The sequence below is a fragment of the Antedon mediterranea genome, chromosome 3, assembly GCF_964355755.1.
Source record: "Antedon mediterranea chromosome 3, ecAntMedi1.1, whole genome shotgun sequence".
NCBI lineage: Eukaryota > Metazoa > Echinodermata > Crinoidea > Comatulida > Antedonidae > Antedon > Antedon mediterranea.
The window spans coordinates 29,465,565-29,486,122 of NC_092672.1; the positions used below are offsets into that span (position 1 = coordinate 29,465,565).

Here is a 20,558-nt window from a genome sequence, read left to right on the forward strand (position 1 = left end):
AGTCCTGTCAATCAAATGAATACAGTACATTGTACTGACATAAATTATTATAACTTAATTCTATAATACTGTATATCCACTGTAGAGTATATTTGTGACCTGCAAAAATATACTACATCATAAACCGTGTCAATCAAATTAATAACATTACTGTAATTATCAATAACAAAGACATATATTGAAATATTATCTTCACAATTCTATAATAAAACTGTTCAATTCTAAATAGCCAACAACAAAAATACAATTGTTTAGCCTTTGTCACTTCTTTTCACACGATGACTGTACATGTTGGTTTTGTTCTTGCCAAGCCAGTTATTGTCCCACTTGGTAGACACCAGTGCATTCTTGAAAACAGCTATTTGTCTCCAATCATTGAGTGGCTTTGATTCTTGAGTATTTCTATTTATACTAATACAATAGGGGGGACAATAGCCCATGTTCAAAATTTGTACACATGGGCCCTGGACCATTTACAATTACCTTATAATTTGTCCACCTGCGAAAATTCTTTGTGTTTAGGAAATCGGATACCGGAACAGTTTACAGTATGTCTGAGACTGTAAATTATTTTGTAATCTGTGAAATTTGTTAAATTAACAGTGCTTATGGAGTAATTTTGTTGTGTTTCAAAATATATTAAAATAAAACAATGCCTTGTTTTATATTTATTATACACAGTAATTGGATTGCAAAGCCTTACCCTTTATACTATGCTATTACTGTATATTAAAGTTGTACTTGTCCCTCCATGTCTCACTCTTGTGCAGACCAGGCTCAAGATCCTGTACAGTAGTATTATGGGATCCTGCCGCCTTCTTTTTTATTATCTCAAACTTAGATTATTATTTTATTTTCTTACAGTATTCTGTCTCTGAGACAATGCATGTCTTTGTGTTGCTTGTCAGTGTACAGTAATATTAATTAATACAGTAAAAAACAATTTTAATTATTTTGTAATATTTTTGTTTGCTTTTAGGGTTGTAAAAGAAGAAATAATTGATGATGAGGCAAAGTTGCCCTGTTTTAATGGACGAGTTATATCATGGGTAAGTTTTTAAATCAATTGACACGTAATGGCATTAGGGTATCTGAATTACGGTACAAAAAAAATTATGTTGTGCTAAGAGTAAGACAATCTTGTATTAACAGTAAATTTCCGGGATAGCAACATGCCATTTTTCAGTAAGTCGCGTACCACAGAGACAAAATCCCCTGGTTTGAACTGCTAAGGGGGGGGGGGGGGGGTACTGTATATACGTTGGGGCTGTTCATTCTCTGGGACCCCTGGGTTTAGCCAGTGAGATCTTAATTCACAGCCATTACGCCATTGCTACAGGTACACCAGTAGGCCTACTGTACTGTACAATAGCTAGTTGTTGGGAGTTTTACATTTCATCTTCACTGCATTCCCACCTTTCTCACTGAGCTGAGGCTTTATGATAACAAATTATTGTTATTCACCGTGTTTGTAATGTAAACATACACACAGTACATAGAATTGAAGAAGACAGAATTAATTTGTACCCTGGTGTCCCTGTTGCACAAGATTGGTTGCACTTTGTCAGTATGCACCTCAGGCCTATGCAGAGTTTATCAAATAAACATAGAAATAAACAAGGCTGTGTAGTTACCATTAACAATAATAGGTGCTGGCCACATTAGTTGATGATAAGTACAGAAGTCCATCATTCTCCAACAGAGTAGAACTTTGGTATTAAGGTGATGGCAATTTAACATAGTTTAAAGCACTGTCTACACTATCAAGTTTTATGTGGACAAAATGTTATGTGCCTGTTAAACTTATGGACATTATGATTTCACTACTACCATATTTGGGCATATCACTAATTACCATATTTGGGAATTCAACATCTATATTCCAGTTGCTTTCGGCTTTAAAAGCTGAAGGTCTCGTAAGACCTATAAAGTATTGGTTTTTTTTTGCAAAAAGCTTTAATTTCCTTTCGGAGTTGTGTATTTTATGTCTTTGAAAGAAGTGATTCCGCTAATTACAGTCTGTGGGATTGATATTATTGGTCACAGTATACTGTATAACTACTGTATAATAAAACAATTCTTGATCGTTTCAAAATATTTCATCTTTAATACTTCAGGTACTGTACAATACTTCTCACACAGTGTTACACTATAAACAATAAAAAGACAGTACTGTACTGTAAATAGATTAAAACCGACTACAATTTTGAGGAGAGATACTGGGCAAAATAGACAAAAAAATCATAAAGTTATTGTTTATTGCTTTAAAAAACTACCAATGAATCTCATTAAAGTAAATAAAATAGAGAAATGATGGAAGAGTGAGAACTGAAATGATGGCCGTGTGAGTCATCGCTGTTCCATAAAAATGAACCTGGCTGCAATTTTTTTTATAAAGAGATGTGTCCTCATTTGAAAATGTAGACTTTTGATTTAAAATTGTACAGTACTGTACAGTAAGACCGAAAGACCAAGCAAACATTGTGTTAACTGTATTTGAAAGAAAAACACAACATTGTCTTTAACTTGCTTCTAATAATATCGGGTATTGCTAAACACCGCAAACCTTGCAAACCTCCAAAAAACATAGCAAACCCCATCGAACCAACATAAAAGTGATTGAATCATGTAGTGTACAACCAACTGGGTATCCATGTAAAAAAAAAATTTAATTTCTACTGTTAACTACTTATTTTTGGGGTAAAATCTCATTTTTGGTCAAAATGATTGCTAAACCCCGTAAACCTCCAAAAAAATATAGCAAACCCCACCGAACCAACATAAAAGTGATTGAATCATGTAGTGTACTGTACAACCCACTAGGTATATCCATGTAAAAAAAATATTCAATTTCTACTGTTAACTACTTATTTTTGGGGTAAAACATCATTTTTGGTCAAAAATAATTGCTAATTTTTAACCAAAAAATTATGTTTTATCCCCAAAAAAAGTAGTTAACACTAACAGTAGAAATTTAATAATTTATATACCCAGTGGGTCGTACACTACATTATTCAATCACTTTTATGTTGGTTCGGTGGGGTTTGCTATGGTTTTTTGGAGGTTTGCGGGGTTTAGCAATCATTTTTAACCAAAAAATGATGTTTTACCCCAAAAATAAGTAGTTAACACTAACAGTAGAAATTTAATATTTTTTTTACATGGATATATACCCAGTGGGTTGTACACTACATGATTCAATCACTTTTATGTTGGTTCGGTGGGGTTTGCTATGTTTTTTTAAAGGTTTTTTGCAGGGGTTTGCGGTGTTTAGCAATATCCATAATATCTGATCTTATGACACACACCTCATGATTTGACCTGGGGGTTATCAGAATTGGGAAAGAACTCTGTATGAATGCGGATTATTTCTTTGGGCTATATATTATAATGCTAACCATTAGTTTGCTGTGTGAACATAGCCTTATTCTGTAGTTTGCTGTGTGAATGTAGCATTATCTTGTTGTTTGCTGTGTAGACATACAGTAGCCTTATCCTATAGTTTGCTGTGTGAACATAGCCTTGCCCTGTAGCTTGCTAGTGAACATAGCCTTTCCCTGTAGTTTGCTGTGTGAACATAGCCTTACTTTGTTGTTTGATGTGTGAACATACTGTAGCCTTACCCTGTAGTTTGCTGTGTGAATATAGCCTTACCATGTACAGTAGTTTGCTGTGTGAACATAGCCTTATCTTGTAGTTTGCTGTATGAACATATCGTTATCCTGTAGTTTGCTGTGTGAACATAGCCTTACCTTGTTGTTTGATGTGTGAACATACTGTAGCCTTACCCTGTAGTTTGCTGTGTGAATATACTGTAGCCTTACCATTTACAGTAGTTTGCTGTGTGAACATATCCAATCCTTATCCTGTAGTTTGCTGTGTGAACATAGCCTTGCCCTGTAGCTTGCTAGTGAACATAGCCTTTCCCTGTAGTTTGCTGTGTGAACATAGCCTTACCTTGTTGTTTGATGTGTGAACATTCTGTAGCCTTACCCTGTAGTTTGCTGTGTGAATATAGCCTTACCCTGTACAGTAGTTTGCTGTGTGAACATAGCCTTATCCTGTAGTTTGCTGTATGAACATATTGTTATCCTGTAGTTTGCTGTGTGAACATAGCCTTACCTTGTTGTTTGATGTGTGAACATACTGTAGCCTTACCCTGTAGTTTTCTGTGTGAATATAGCCTTACCATTTACAGTAGTTTGCTGTGTGAACATATCCAATCCTTCCTGTAGTTTGCTGTGTGAATAGTCTTACCCTGTACATTAGTTTTCTGTGTGAACATGCAGTACAGTAGATTTACCCTGTAGTTTTCTGTGTGAACAAAGACTTTAGTTTGAATTGCTCTTTGCCAGTTGGTGTTTTGAATATTAATAAGTTGGTAAAATGATAATGATTTTATAAGTAGATTTTAATACGCACCTTTCTTCAATTATTATGGTTATTGTAGACAATATGTCTAGATTTCATCTATTACTGTGTGATCTTCTTTATTCATGTTTTATAGCATGTCTTGTTTTTTTACAATTATAAGTAATCCAGAGAACATGGAGTCAATGTTGTATGTGTGCTTTCAGATTTAAGTCGGTACGTTACAATAGTCTCCAATGCCACAACCATCTTGAGTGTATTTCCCTTTTTAGGTGATTTACATTTTATTTTTTACTGCAATTTTAATTTTATTGTTTTTTGCATGGCTGCCAACAAGCTCATGAGAATTCCTGAGCTCGATTGGTTGGACATTTTGTTTGCATCGCAATAAAAGTGTAAACTAATTTGGCTGAATTGAAAATCTTCGAGCTTGGTGCCCACCCACTACGCAACACAAACAAAAATAAGCGCGGCAACTAATTTTGCCGATCATGATGAATCGGCTGGACCTTGCTTGTAATCGGTCAACTCATTTGCGTCCATGTGGACTGTAAAGCCAGTTTTATTCACGCGAACCGAAAGTATAAGGTGATGCTTTCGATTTGTGCAAACACCGACAGTGGAAAATAAGTATTAAAGAAGGGTTTAGAAGAAAGGGGTTTGGCCCAAAAGAGTACAGTTAAATTGGCACGCTGATACATTACAGTATTTTATTTCAAATGGGCTTAAAAAAGAACTTGAACAAACGGATAAAAAATCTTCAACCTAATTATCAAAAAGTTCTCATTAAAAATAGTAACCTACTGTACAGTTAATTGTATGGTGTGACTATTTTAAGTATCTGGATTAAATACATTATAACGACTTTAGTATAATTCCCAGCATAAAAACCTAATTCCTGTAGGATTATTTTAAACCTTGTATTTTTTATTCATCTACTAGTAGTACTAGTGTTATAAAAAATAGTGTCATATTTTAGCCTTTTAGGACCATTAAGTCCGCACTCAAGATTATCATTTTATAGCTGTGTCATCTCCATTAGTTTTATTTGTTTTTTATTACTTTTAAAGTTTAATTTAATGATTGTATAGAATTAAATGATTAAAAAGCACCACAGAGGTGGTTTTGGAAGGCCAATTTTAAACTGAAGTATGGGTTAAGTTTTTAGCTCCTGTACAATACAATAAACGATTACAAGTTTATATCTCTTTGTCATCTGTACAACAGTTTTGTTTGCTTTTTATTGCTTTAATTTAATGATATCCTTTTTAGAAATAAAACGATTAAAAAACACCATGGAGGTGGTGTTGGAAGGCCAGTTTTAAACCAAAGTATGGGTTAAGTTTTTATCTCCTGTATGGTACAACTAATTTGTCCATATAGTACAGTATGTCCTATCATCTCTATTTAGTTTATTTTTTAATTGCTTTTTATTAAAATATTAATTAAACACAATTAAAAAATACCATGTACAGGGTGGTGTTGGAATTTAAGGCCAATTTAACCAAAGTACTGTAAGGTTTTAGGGTATGTTCAGACCTACGGAGTTATGCTTTCGTATCACAGCCAAGGTCATATTTTAATGAGCGTCGTAAGAGCTAAGTGTTCAGATTCATTGCAACGAAGTCGCGTTACAAACGGATATGATGTCACTCGCTGGCGATTAACCAAACTCTAACGCACGCATAGACCTACTTTGTTGTTATTAAAAGTAGTAGTGGTTGGTTTGGGAGTTACAGGCCTAGACCGAACACTTGGGCTCGGCATTATCGATTGGTTGTGGTTTGGGTTTATATTTGGTCTATGACCTAAAATCGGGCCTAAAATATCATTTATGGCAGAAAAAAATTTTCAAATCCCGTACTTGCACCGGCTCCAGATTTATTTACTCGGTCTTTCGCCGCTTTAATACGACGACCCCTTCAATTTCGTTTGGATATTAAATCCTTCTTTATGAGGATGGCCCGTCTGCTAACGTGTCCGCCATGTCGTTGAACACAGACGTGAGACATCTTGTTGCCGGTGCTTTTACGCCAGTTTTTCACTTCCAACCGATTTCTGAACTCAGGGCTTCCCCACAATGAAATAAGGTATTTTACTTCGGTTTCTCGCCAATGCGCACGCTTTGATGACATTTTAAATTAATTAATATAATAATAATAATACTGTATAGTGTAACAACAAAAGGTACGATTTTTTCGCACGTTCACCGATCACAACAAATGGATCAGCTATACGATGAGGAGCACATGTCACGATGTGATGTGGCGAATATTGTAATTTGATTGGCTAGATATCTAACCTAGGTCATATTCATTGATGCATGACTTTCGTATTGTAAGCGACGTCCACTAAACTCATACCTTGAGCTTTCGTAGCGTACGAAATATCAGTGTCGTACGAGGTGGCTTCCACTAATCTTTTCCTGGTTCAGACCTATGGATTTGTACGCCGCGTACAATACGAAAGCATAACTCCGTAGGTCTGAACAGGCCCTTAGTTGCAACATAGAGTATTGGTTATTGTTTGAGCATTTATTTATTTCAACCATGTTTAAAGTATGGTAAACCTTCAGTATAAAGGTTCGTTTGGAGGAGAAATTAGATGTTTTATTGTTTTCTGCAGAAACACAGCCTAAGTTTGAATTAAGCTTGATTCCCACTAGCGACGCAATGTAACGTATTCTATGCAATGTAAGAAAATACCCTTCGAATCATTGGGTTTCCCCCGCCTGCGTGAAATTGAACCTACATGTACGATGGTTCCCATTAGTGATTACGAACTTTGCGTGGATATGTCACTGAATTGCGTTGTAGTGGGAACCACGCTTAAGTGTTTTAATTGCTTTACTGTAGCTTAATTTAAATCCTGATATATAACTATAAGGAAACTTTGCATTTTTAATCTGATCTAAAAATTGCTCATCTTTTCCTAATAACAGAAAAAAAACCCACATAATTATAAATATTTTTTTTTATCTCCTCACACACAATAAACCTACAGTACTGTACCTTCCCTCGAATATCACAGATGAAACGGTTACCTAGGGAACAAACAGTTGTTTTCGCTTAGTTGATGAGGATGTTGGTTCATAAGGAGAATGGTAGATGTTGCATTTCAACAGTGACATTCCCATACGCCGCATACACTACTGTAGTTTCTTCTGATTTGTTTTTACCTTTTTAATGTGTTTTAGATTCATGTTATTAATGGATCATTTTATGTCGATTTTCTTTTCGCTTTCTTGTTAATATTTTTGAATGAAATTAATTTGAAAAAAAATATGAGATGATTTTTATCCGTAATAAATACCATCCTTTTTGGAAAACTTTTTGATGATGGCATAATTTCCTCATTTCCGTCATTTAACCTGTTGAAATTTAATTAGATTCACTCACATGTAAACAATTTAGAACAATTGTCTACAAATTGAAAGAATTTTTACCAATTACAGTCGAAAAAATGGTTTTGTAGGGCAGGGTGAGAGTAATTACTTAGATAACATTTGTGTTTATTCTAAGCTGTTATTATTGTCTAGAGGGGTGATCAAGTTTAGCTTTTAAAACTATTTAAACTGAATAATAATCATATTTAATATTTCGAAATGGTTTAACAATTCCTACAGAAACAGGATTACCAAATTTTATTATTATTTCTGATATTTTACTTTAAAATTCTAACTTTATTTTTGCTGAAATATATATTTCATAAGACCAGTTAAGATCGGATAATATGATTAAATAGAAATTTTAGCTTTCTTTTCTTTTATATATTATTAGTTTATGTAATTCTTTTTCGTATTAAAGTTACTGTATATCTTAGGGTGGGTCGAAATAAAAAGTCTTTAACTAACTTTAAATATGACACTCTCCCATGACTGAACTACTTTTCATTGTACAGTATTATATGCAATTTTATTTATTAACAAACTAGTTTCATTATGTTATTGTCTGTTATATTGTGGAAATTAATTTAAATTGAAATACTAAACGCTCCTAACATTCTGTGGAATAGAAGCTATTTTGAACTGTCTATTAGTATTTAATAATTCTGTATTATTAGTATTAACAATACGTTAATAGTGCTAGCCATTCCATCTGTTGTTCACCTAATTTCATTCATTTAGAAGCCTTGTGCTATGTCCTTTACAAAATAAAACACAATGCATTTAATTACTAAACATTACACCATTATAAACAAAAGATGAATGGGCCTGTCTATCCTGAGCCTATACAAATGAAAGGTACAAATCACACAAGGTTACTCCTATAGTTGCCCATTCAGGGATCTTCTCAACAGTGCGACAATAACATGTGTTTTTAATGATACTTGTTTTACATAGAATAGCCTAGTTTTATTGAATAGAGATGGACTAAGAGTAAGACTTAATTTATGCTCTTTTCTCAGCCGGAGTTAATTATAGTCATTCAATCGGTTTAACTAATATACCTCTGAAACGTTTAGTTTAGTATCATTATTAAAACATTATTGTATGATAACAGTTCCAGTTCCAAACCAATCACACATCCCCTTACAGTATAGTAGTAACTTAACTCTCTGATGGTTAATTCAGCTTAAGTCGGTTCTATGCACGCTTAACACTATAGTGTGTGCGAATAGGACTATAGAAAATTTCCGTGAGTGCCAGAATATTTTTAATTACTTTATTATTTAAAGCACAAAAATGGAGTTAAATTCTACATCATAATTTTTTTTTTTGATAACTCTTTTGATAGTTTAATATTGTTTTAATACCAATGTACTTCAATTTATGCTTTTAATTTGGTTATTTTCAGCTTGTACCAGGGGACGGTTCAGACACATCATCACAATGTGCGGAGAGTCACAATGGGGAGATGCAACCCCCAATGGAACGCACAGGCGGCATAGGAGACTCGCGCCCGCCTTCGTTTCAGTAAGTTTTTTGTCGATCAGGTCATTTTTTGTACAGTATTTCTTCTGTATAGTTTGTTGATGCTGCAAGAAGTTGAGGTATCAATCCACCTAATTTACAGACAATTCATTAGAGCGAATGAGTGGCCAAGACAGTGGAACTGTATACATATAATATCGGGGTTCAAGCCTCAATTGCTCAAGTGATTGATCGGATAAGGTCCAAAATTGCTTGTGAACACCTAGTACTGTACATCTTTCGAGACGAGTAAGGGCTGTACTAGTACACACAGCCACTGTAACACACAGCTATAAATGTCCCGCATAATTACAATTCCTCCTGATTGTTATTTCATTTACTAATTTGAATTTATATCCAACCTTCTTAATTTGAAATATATAAAGTTTTTATATTATACATTAGCTAGCTCTAGCAAAGCTAGTAACAATGAAATAGAAGTGCTTGGTAAGTAGACCCAGAGCTAACTTTTAAAATCAACACTTCCTCAAGTGTGATCCTAGGCTTGATATTGTACCAAGTGGCTTGAGTGTACCCTTGGTTATTAGGTTTACTTCCTTTGAAATCTTTGGAAAAGTGCAATTTAATTTATAGGACATCGTGGATGCACATTTTATGGAGACAGAGACAAAAATAGGCCGTTATTCTGGATCTTGTTGACCATAGCAGTGGATGGCTGGGGACTATTAGAGTGCTAAAGGATTTCAGATCTAGTTGACCTACAGTACGAGCTGCTTGAGACTAATAAGGCCAATTTTTTTATGTTGTTTCTTTTGACCATTTACACTAAATGTGGAGCAGAGAGGTGGTTGAGCGGAAACCTGCTCAGGATACAGTATACTGATTTCATGTGGGACAAGCAAGCTGTTTTTGGCTTGCTGTTAATGCTCGTCTGTGTAAATTGACCTTAATAGTCTCCATAAACCTAGCCATCCAGTACTGTACACTACAGTACTCTTAGCTTGTAGGTCAAGTAGATCTGAAATCCTTAGCCCTCTAATAGTCTCCAGACACTCTGCCATCCACTACTAGTAGGTCAACTACATCTGAAATCCTTAGCCCTCTAATAGTCTCCAGACACTCTGCCATCCACTACTTGTAGGTCAAGTAGATCTGAAATCCTAAGCCTTCTAATAGTCTTCAGACACTCTGCCATCCACTACTAGTAGGTCAACTACATCTGAAATCCTTAGCCCTCTAATAGTCTCCAGACACTCTGCCATCCACTACTTGTAGGTCAAGTAGATCTGAAATCCTAAGCCTTCTAATAGTCTTCAGACACTCTGCCATCCACTACTAGTAGGTCAACTACATCTGAAATCCTTAGCCCTCTAATAGTCGCCAGACACTCTGCCATCCACTACTTGTAGGTCAAGTAGATCTGAAATCCTAAGCCTTCTAATAGTCTTCAGACACTCTGCCATCCACTACTAGTAGGTCAACTACATCTGAAATCCTTAGCCCTCTAATAGTCTCCAGACACTCTGCCATCCACTACTTGTAGGTCAAGTAGATCTGAAATCCTTAGCCCTCTAATAGTCTCCAGACACTCTGCCATCCACTACTTGTAGGTCAAGTAGATCTGAAATCCTAAGCCTTCTAATAGTCTTCAGACACTCTGCCATCCACTACTTGTAGGTCAAGTAGATCTGAAATCCTTAGCCCTCTAATAGTCTCCAGACACTCTGCCATCCACTACTTGTAGGTCAAGTAGATCTGAAATCCTAAGCCTTCTAATAGTCTTCAGACACTCTGCCATCCACTACTAGTAGGTCAACTACATCTGAAATCCTTAGCCCTCTAATAGTCTCCAGACACTCTGCCATCCACTACTTGTAGGTCAAGTAGATCTGAAATCCTAAGCCTTCTAATAGTCTTCAGACACTCTGCCATCCACTACTAGTAGGTCAACTACATCTGAAATCCTTAGCCCTCTAATAGTCTCCAGACACTCTGCCATCCACTACTTGTAGGTCAAGTAGATCTGAAATCCTAAGCCTTCTAATAGTCTTCAGACACTCTGCCATCCACTACTAGTAGGTCAACTACATCTGAAATCCTTAGCCCTCTAATAGTCTCCAGACACTCTGCCATCCACTACTTGTAGGTCAAGTAGATCTGAAATCCTTAGCCCTCTAATAGTCTCCAGACACTCTGCCATCCACTACTTGTAGGTCAAGTAGATCTGAAATCCTAAGCCTTCTAATAGTCTTCAGACACTCTGCCATCCACTACTACTACTAGTAGGTCAACTAGATCTGAAATCCTTAGCCCTCTAATAGTCTCCAGACACTGCCATCCACTGCTAATCTAAATTGGTCTTTAGAGTGGTAAGGATTTTAGATCTGCTTAACCTAATGATCTTTGCAGGCTACTGTAGTGTATTACTCGCACTAGAGGATGATGGCATTCTCTTCAATAGCTATTCCATAAATAAATCTAAGTCTTCTTTGGTCTTCAGGTTCATTTCTACTGGATTTTGAATAATTGGTTATACTTAGTACCTTTGACCTGGCCTAGTTTAAGCATGCACGCCTACTGTAGCATAGCCATAATATAGATTAATACAAAACAATCTTTTTTTACTACTGTAGGCCTAGTGTTAAATGTACAGTAGCTGCTTCTTTTGCATACAGTTGACTTGGCTGGAAATAAAGACTTTCATCCTAAGTCTACAGTAGTATATTTACAGTACTCTACTGCTGTGTGGGTTGCTTAGTATTCCCATGGCTCTAAGTCCTTTTTACTAAAGTAGCTCATTACGTCAGTATCTCCTTATGTCATCTCGACTGTCAAACTCTGTTTGTATCATGATGTAGAAATGATCTATGCCAATTTAAACCCTATTAATAGCACAATAAACGCTGTTAAATGCCCTGTTTGTAGGTTGGCACGAGTTCATTAACACTAAGACTGCTTTTATTGGACATTAATGTTTTCTCTTTATTATTACATTCTTCAACTGACCAATTACACTACACACAAATGTACTAGCAAATTCTTAAAGTTGGATGTCAAAAACATACAGTGTAGATAATGTAGTATCTATTTTAAATTTTTTTTTTTTTGGTAGGTGAAAAAAGTTGATGTCGTCAGCTTCATATTCTGCCCATTATTGGCACCATCTTTACTTCCATACATTTTTGACGTACTACAGTACATGGTAACACCCAATGACTAACCTAAATTTTATGAATAAATTACACCTTATGGGGTATACAGTATGTCAGAAAAAGTAAGATATCAACCTCAAGTACTGTCTGGTCTTTTGAATTGTCTCCTGTAGAATTATAGATGTTTATTAAAAACTATGATATTGATACATTGTATCTAAATATCTCAGAATAAATTACACCTTGACATGCTACAGTACATACTTTTCAAAAGGCACTTGATATACAGTAAACCACTGGTGCGTATCAACGTATCATTCCAATCAGTATTATTCTATTAACAAATTTAAACAAAGCCTATTAATGTAACCACAACTATCCCATGAGACTTTGCAGATTTACAACCTGAATATTAAAAACATTAAAAAATATACAGGCAGTATGCTATAAAATGTGTTACTCAAAACAAGTCTGAAAAACGTAATACCTTGAGATTGATGTTAATACCACATTATAGCCTTTGGATTTACAGTAATTGGTATTAATGATAGTTATTGCTATTGTTGTTAAGAAGAATGGGCTGAGGTTTAGTAATTACGTTGTAATAGCAAGGAACAGACTAGCATGTGACAGGCATGGGTTCAAGACCTGTCTGTGCCTTTTGCTGGTATTCTTAACCATCTTTTACACCTGCTCCGGTCCGACTCCGGCTAATAAAATTGAACATCAATGTTCTGTTTTCATTAGGCTCCACGCCACTATGCGCATATGAAGAAAACAAGGGTGCATTAAAACTGGTCTTAATTTAAATACTGACACATTAAAGATGTTACAGTATATTGATTTTTGGTTTGTTCTAGAATGAAAATAGCGTAACAATTGCGACACACTTGTATAGTGGTAAATCGTGTTCATCTTTTTCTACAAGAATTGACATTAGTTTAGCCACAATGTGTGCCAACAATTTCCTTCTGCCTTCCTCTCCTAAATCTTCCTAAAAGTACTTTGTAACATAACAGACAGAAAATGTAAACCTCTCACATTATTAATAGTACAATAGGTCATATTTACCTTATTGTCTGCTTCATAAACAGACCATGTGATACTATCAACCAATAGCATTGCATTACAATAGGTCATATTTACCTTATTGTCTGCTTCATAAACAGACCATGTGATACTATCAACCAATGGCAATACATTACAATAGGTCATATTTACCTTATTGTCTGCTTCATAAACAGACCATGTGATACTATCAACCAATAGCATTGCATACATTGTTGATGTCATTAACCTCAAAAGCTTACTCAGCTGACCTGAAATTCTGATAAACTTTCTCTCTTTTGTTCTTCATAGTGTTTAAAATACCAATACTTTTGACTGAAGTGCCTGCCATACATTAGTACTTAGCAATTGTGAAGGAGCTTATGTCCAAACAACATTATTGAATAAAACATGATAATTACTTGATAAGAGAGGAAATATGTGGCAATTTATGTTAATACAGGGTTACTGACAGCCAATTGATTCCCATTATCTGTACTTAAGATTTGATAGTTTGTGGTTATCCTTTATTATTAGTATTTGGAAGGTGATAATTGAATAATCATTAATGATCGTTTATCTGTTGTGCAAACTTCATTCAACTTTCATAAAGATTATTGAAAATTATCAAATAAATCAAAATGTTGAATTCTTAATGTGTCTAGCCTTGATTTGGAGTTATCCTTGTTTTTAAAAATAAATGCTACAGTACTGTACCTGTACTTTGAATTGAATAAGCTAGACAGTATGCAAGCATGCAGGTATTTTTCAGCATGTCGCATCCATTAGACAGTGTCATACCACATCGGAAAACATCCCTATTTATTTGGGGAAAATCGTTGAACCTAAATTTGTTGTAATTGTCAACAACTTTTTATCTAACTCAACTTAATTAGTAAACAGGATTACATTACATTAGGGGGTTAAAATCAGTACTGAAAGTATGAATCAACTTCATATACCATCAATTTACCGAATTTTGCCCTTATGTAGATTTTTAGATTATAATTGTCAACAGAGAAAAATTGATTCAGTGAATCTGGCAAGAGTATTGGCCATCAAAATAAATTGTGTCCCCTCCATGCAGACAAAGTTTTCTCTTCTTATTCTTCTATAACAAAACTAATCAGCTTTGATGACAAATTACTGTATACTAAAGTTAGAATCTGAATCACTATAATACTGTGACCTTTTCATCTCAGGTTATATAATTTATCATAATTAAATGTAGCCTTAATAATTTTCAAAGTGTGTTTCTTGGGATTGAATTACTCCACTGTATGTTACTGGTTTTCTGAAGATATGCTAAACGATGCAAATTCCAGCAAGCCTTTAAAAAAAATAGCAATACCCCATTGAACATGTTCCGGCTCACTTACAAAAAAGTATAAATTTTGGGGTTAACTACTTATTATTCTGGCCCGGAAACCTCGACTAAGAAATACCGGAATTGTGTCCGGCGGAGGATAGTTTATTACCATTAGTTAGGGTCTAATGTAAAGCACCTAGAGGGGTCAGTGATCCATTAGGCTCTATATAAATATTGTTTATTATTATTATGGGGAAAAACATCATTTTTGTTTCAAAATAACTGTTTTATAAATAAATGTGTTACCCCAAAAATAATGCAATATTCAAATTTGTCAAAGGTTCATGTACTGATAACTGTAATACTTGACTGATTACAAGAAAGAAAGGGGATAAAATGTAAATTACACAGTATAGATAGTACACTTACAGAAATATTGAGGCCCAGCATGTTTAATAAAACTATATACAGATAAGGGTAAATTAATATTAATGTACCATACTTTATTTTTATTAGTATAGTTAGCTTAATATTCTACTGAACAATAAATACATGTGCATGTCCATCAATTGTATGTTTACAGTACAGTACTCTCTTAACACACAGTGGAATATATTCAGAGGTCAAAGTTGAACATGAGCATTGTTAGGTGTTTATCATAAGTTGTCAATCATCCCTTGCGTTAAGTGTCACTCAAATTAATTGAATTTCATTACATGGTTTTGAAGCATGTGGCTTTAAATGTCAGGTTTGTTCCTTGTGTTTGGATAAGCAAATTCGCTAGCTATTTTTAACCAATCGGCTATGTAGATAAATAGTTTTGATAGCCATCTTGTCTGTTAAAAAAACATCCTTTCTGGTAGGTCTACTGACATGTTAACTATTTTTAGGTTCCCAAGTTTTGACCATCATATCACTGGTATTGCATTACTACAAATAGAATACAGAATTCTTATTGGTCCAAAAAAGAATTTCGTTTTGTTGATAAGCTCAAACAATTATAATATAAATTTAAAAGTCGTGAATACCAAAAAAAAAATAATCATTTCTTTAAACAAATAATTAAAAATCTCTAATTCATAAGATTGCTCGCTCTCCCTGCAATGAACACATTTCATTACAAAATCAAATATAGTAGAGCCTCTATAGGGGACACCCACCAACATGTTCTTAAATAAAAGTAGATGGTAGTGGTATTGCATGCTGTATATCATTAACAGGAGAGTGTCCCCTTAATATGAATGCCCCAAAATGGGTAGTTTTACTGTTTTTCATTCAATCTGTGAAAGTTCTGCGACGTCAATCCCATCATACTATATTTTACATAAAATCTATTAAAAAAATACAGTTGAAAAAAAATACTACTACCGACATATGGTTATTTAACTTAAGTACTTTTTTCCTATGTTGTGTAGAATTTTCTGTAAAATGCCATCTGACAAACTGATTTAAAATACTAACAAAATGCTATGATAAAATAATGTTGTCATAGAGAAGGTTGTCATTTGTCACCTGAAAGTGACATATATACCTGGCCTTCTACTTTATTTATGACAGTTGTTGTTTACCATTGAACAACTATTACTTGTAAATGTTTCCTAATACATAATTGATGCTTTTATATCCAAACGATTACATCATCAATTTGTACCCTATGCATTGCAGGATTTACATTACTCAAATTGGTTATTATTTTGATATACAACAGAGAATTGTAGCTATTAGGAACTGTAATAGGTTTTGATGAATCTATTTCTATAGCCATGTACAGTATAATATAGTAGTACCTGTAGGCCTGCTGTGTAGTGTACCTGAATCAAGTTTCTTTATAATATGGGTAGATATAGTATAGAAGTGGGTGTAAAAAAACAGAGTTAGGGAAAAAGTGAGTGGGGGAAGGGAGGGGCGTACAGTATAAGTGTGGGAGGGAAAAAGCTAAAACTTTCAGGTATCTAGAGGTTTCTTTAGGTGGGTCAAATAGCTTGGGTGGTGTAAGGCCTTATATAGCTTTAGACAATGCTTTTTATGTGGGTGAACAGTTTAAACGGTACACATGTTCCTGCCCATCCCCACCCAGAAGTACTGTAAATCCATGAGCCAGAAGTGTGGGTGAGAAAAAGCTAAAACTTTCAGGTATCTAGAGGTTTCTTTAGGTGGGTGAAATAGCCTGGGTGTAAGGCCTTATATAGCTATAGGCAATGCTTTTTAGGTGGGTGGAACACTCTTCAATGGTACCCCCTTGTTCCTGCCCATCTCCACCCAGAAGTACTGTAAATCCATGCACCAGATAAAGCATTCAAACACCAGGCAGTTCATCCTTTCAATTGATTGAAAGAGTAATTTATTGAAGACTTGCTTCAGATTGATCATGAAGTTTTGGGTCTTTTTTTTTCCGTTTTAATTTGTTGGATCAACATATGTTACTGTAGATCAAAACCTTACGTTTATTACACAACTTATGCATTGGCTATGCTATACTGGCGAAAATATTGCCTGATCTGTACATGTAGCAGAATTTATGATGTAGTAAAAAAAATATGTTATTCTTTTATCTTGCAGTGCAAACGCCGAAGGAAGTTCAGAAAAACTAATTGACACAGAAACTGAATCAGTTGTTAGCTCAAGAAGAGGTAAGCAGTCCATTTTGTGCCTAGTCTACCGGGATAAACAAAAAATGGCCATTGGTCTCCCTGGGAAGAGCGCAGTATGATATGAAAAGTTAATTTACCGTTATACTGTATATTAACATGAGATATGGTATGGTGTGCGTGAAAGAAAACCATGATACAATAGAATGGCCAAGCTATTCAATTCTTTGGCCTTAGTGCTATTGTTGAATTGATGGGCGTTTCTGGGCGTAGTAGTCATCAACGATATGTCAACAAATAACACATCTCTTTATAATAGAATCGACCATGTAACAGTCTACTCTATAAAAAAAGCCAGATCTGATATGATGCCCTTTATTGCAGTTTCCATTTTAAAGAATGTGGAAACATTTTACAGTTTTCGTTGTGTCCACTTTAGAAGAGTTTTATAACTTTATTTCTAAGTCTTCTAGTCCTGACAGCAGATTTTATATTAGGGTAAAGGGTGAAAGTTATTGTTAGTACAGCTGCTTGGGTTAGTAATGTTCAGACTACATTTTAGGCTAAGGTACAGTATCTCGCCATTGTTTATAGTGAGATTTCATTTCTAAATGCTGTATAGACAAATGGTAATTCTACCAACTACAGGGCCTACTGTATACTGAAATCAGTAGTACAGTATATATTGTATACTATACTATTGTACATCTCCTTCAACAACTCCCCAAAAATAAAATACTTCCTAATGTCAGCAGATACAGTACACAGTGCTTCTGCTTACAAAACGTCTACCAGTTAATAGCAATCATCTCTTAATTCTTAGCACTCTAGCCTACAGGACTCTACTCTCCTTCTTCCTGCCCTGTGGGGGTCAGTCAAGGTCATTCACAACATGCTACATTCTCCTCCAGCATTCATTATTTATTCCATCGCTACACTGACTGCATACAATTTTTCTATACATAGTAAAAATTCAAATTTAGTTATCTATAGTGATTACCACATAAATTTAATGATATTACTATTAACATCCTAAATTGATATAGAGTTCATTTCACAAGTTCAATGTTCATCTTATTTCAGTCCAGGTAGTTCCATTCAATATTTTCACCGTTGTTGGTAGATTTGTAATATATAATTTTGATTAAATAGTCTTTGGGATTTCACATTTTGTCATTGAAAACCTCCAATTCCGGCAAAGAAATTGAGTCAAAATATGCTAAGGTGTTACATAAAATGCCATTTTAATTTGTATTTATAAAAAATATTATATACTATACACTAATATGTGTAGGGAATTAATAGATAGTTTAACATGCAACGGTATAACTTACACAGTTTCATTTCACTCCACCCACTATTTTTTTTTTAAATTTCAAATTTGTTGTGATAATGGCCTATTCTCACACCATGAATTTGTAACATTTTGAGTGTCACTTCATAATCCAATTTATATTTGATAATTGTGAAGTATAATAAAAAATATTGATTGGGATATTGGAAGTACATGTATAAACAATAAATAAAATCAATATATTGACACCACAATATTTTATTTTTGTATAATAAATTAATATCTTTGCTTGTGCTGACGTGCGTTACTGTGTCCGTCAACAATCAAGTTTGACTAGGCCTAGGCTGGGTTAGGCCTAGAACAACGGCAATACGAAAACCAAAATGTTAAACAATTCAAGGATATGTTTACTCTATATAATGCATCAGATTTTAAATGTTATGTAATTTAATTGTATATAAATCCCGATTTAAAAAAAATGTCACCATTGTCTGTCAAAAACTAACGCACGCAATGTTTTCCTGTCATTACCGCCGAGAATGAGCAAACAGACGATACTACATGGCAGCCTACAAATATAGCTCCCGCGATGGCTTCCCGCTGCAAAAATTCTTCACAGAATGTAAACTTGCGTCGCTAAACAACGAAAACTAGTTTCTGTCAAAAATATAACGCACGCAAGATATAACGCACGTAAGTACTTAACATTATTAGAAATCATAAATAAATACATTTAGAACATAAATACATAGTTTAGGCTTTATATATTTAATTCTAATGGTATTTTAGGCCTAATAATTACCTCGGTACGGCTATTAGGGCGAACTGTCTCAAGCGACAGCGATAGGCACACGCCTAGGCTAATTTGCTCAGTGTTTTGACTGACCTTTCTAAATCGTGCGTTATATTTGACAGATATTTCTTCCGTGCGTTAGGCCTTGACATATTTATTGGTTAGATTTTAGTTAATTTTAATATCATGGAATGTTCTTTTCAAGTTTTAATACATGTAATTCCTAGGTTTTATAACTAGGCCTAAGCCTATACTTCAAACAAGTAGCAATCGCTGGTATTCCGTCTCCGGAGGAGCGCTGGCGAACACGTGCGTTATATTTGACGGACGGCGGCCGTGTATATAAGGATTTGGCAGATCGTGTATTTCATTTCAATTACAAATAGCGTATTTTAATAGCTTTTATACTTCATAAAAAAAAATATTTAATGGAATTAAACAATTTAGTTTCATTTTGTGTGTTGATGATTAGCATGGTAAAATAATTTTGAAGTATAAAATTTATTCCAATATAATTATAAATAAATAGATACTATAAATATTAATACCTATAATAAAAATATAGTTAAGTAACTAACAGGCTATTTAATTAGTATTAACTCAATAATAATTAAGTATACTAAATTAAAACAAATAGAAATAAAACAAATTAAAATATAAAAGAATAAATCAAATGTAGGCCTACTAACATAAATAAAAATATTTAAAGAAATATTAAATAAATAAAACATATAGATTTACTAATATAATAAATAAAAATATTAATAAAATAAATACAAAATTAATATTTTTTTCTGTACTTGCTGTATTTTCAGAATGGTTTTAAAAATAAAAGTAAAAATGGAAGAGATAAATAAGGGCTCACCAACCCCGAAAACTAATTCAAGAGGTGCCGTCCATTCAAAATTGTATAGAGAAAGATGTTCTATTTATGCATCATGCACGTTTTCATGTTGACTGTATAATAATTAGGCAATTAAGATAATTGTTTCAGATTAATTTTCAATTTAAATATTTCAAACCATTTTGATGACATTAGTTGTGTTTTTATACATGCAAGTATTGTATACCGGTAGTTGAATTTGCCAAGTGAAAATTACTGTATGTCGGAGATTACATAACGGTATTTGG

The 20,558-nt window shown here is 34.1% G+C and overlaps 1 protein-coding gene across 5 annotated transcripts in view; it reads left to right on the plus strand.

Annotated features, from left to right (window-relative positions):
• The window catches only part of LOC140045171 (segment polarity protein dishevelled homolog DVL-3-like), a 70,697-nt gene that overhangs the window by 6,209 nt on the left and 43,930 nt on the right, over nt 1-20,558 (plus strand). For all 5 annotated transcript variants that reach the window (XM_072089967.1, XM_072089969.1, XM_072089968.1 and 2 more), the window contains exons 2-4: nt 980-1,049; nt 9,168-9,286; nt 17,312-17,382. In XM_072089967.1, the coding sequence (XP_071946068.1) occupies nt 980-1,049; nt 9,168-9,286; nt 17,312-17,382 (260 nt within the window). The remainder of the gene's footprint in view (nt 1-979; nt 1,050-9,167; nt 9,287-17,311; nt 17,383-20,558) is intronic.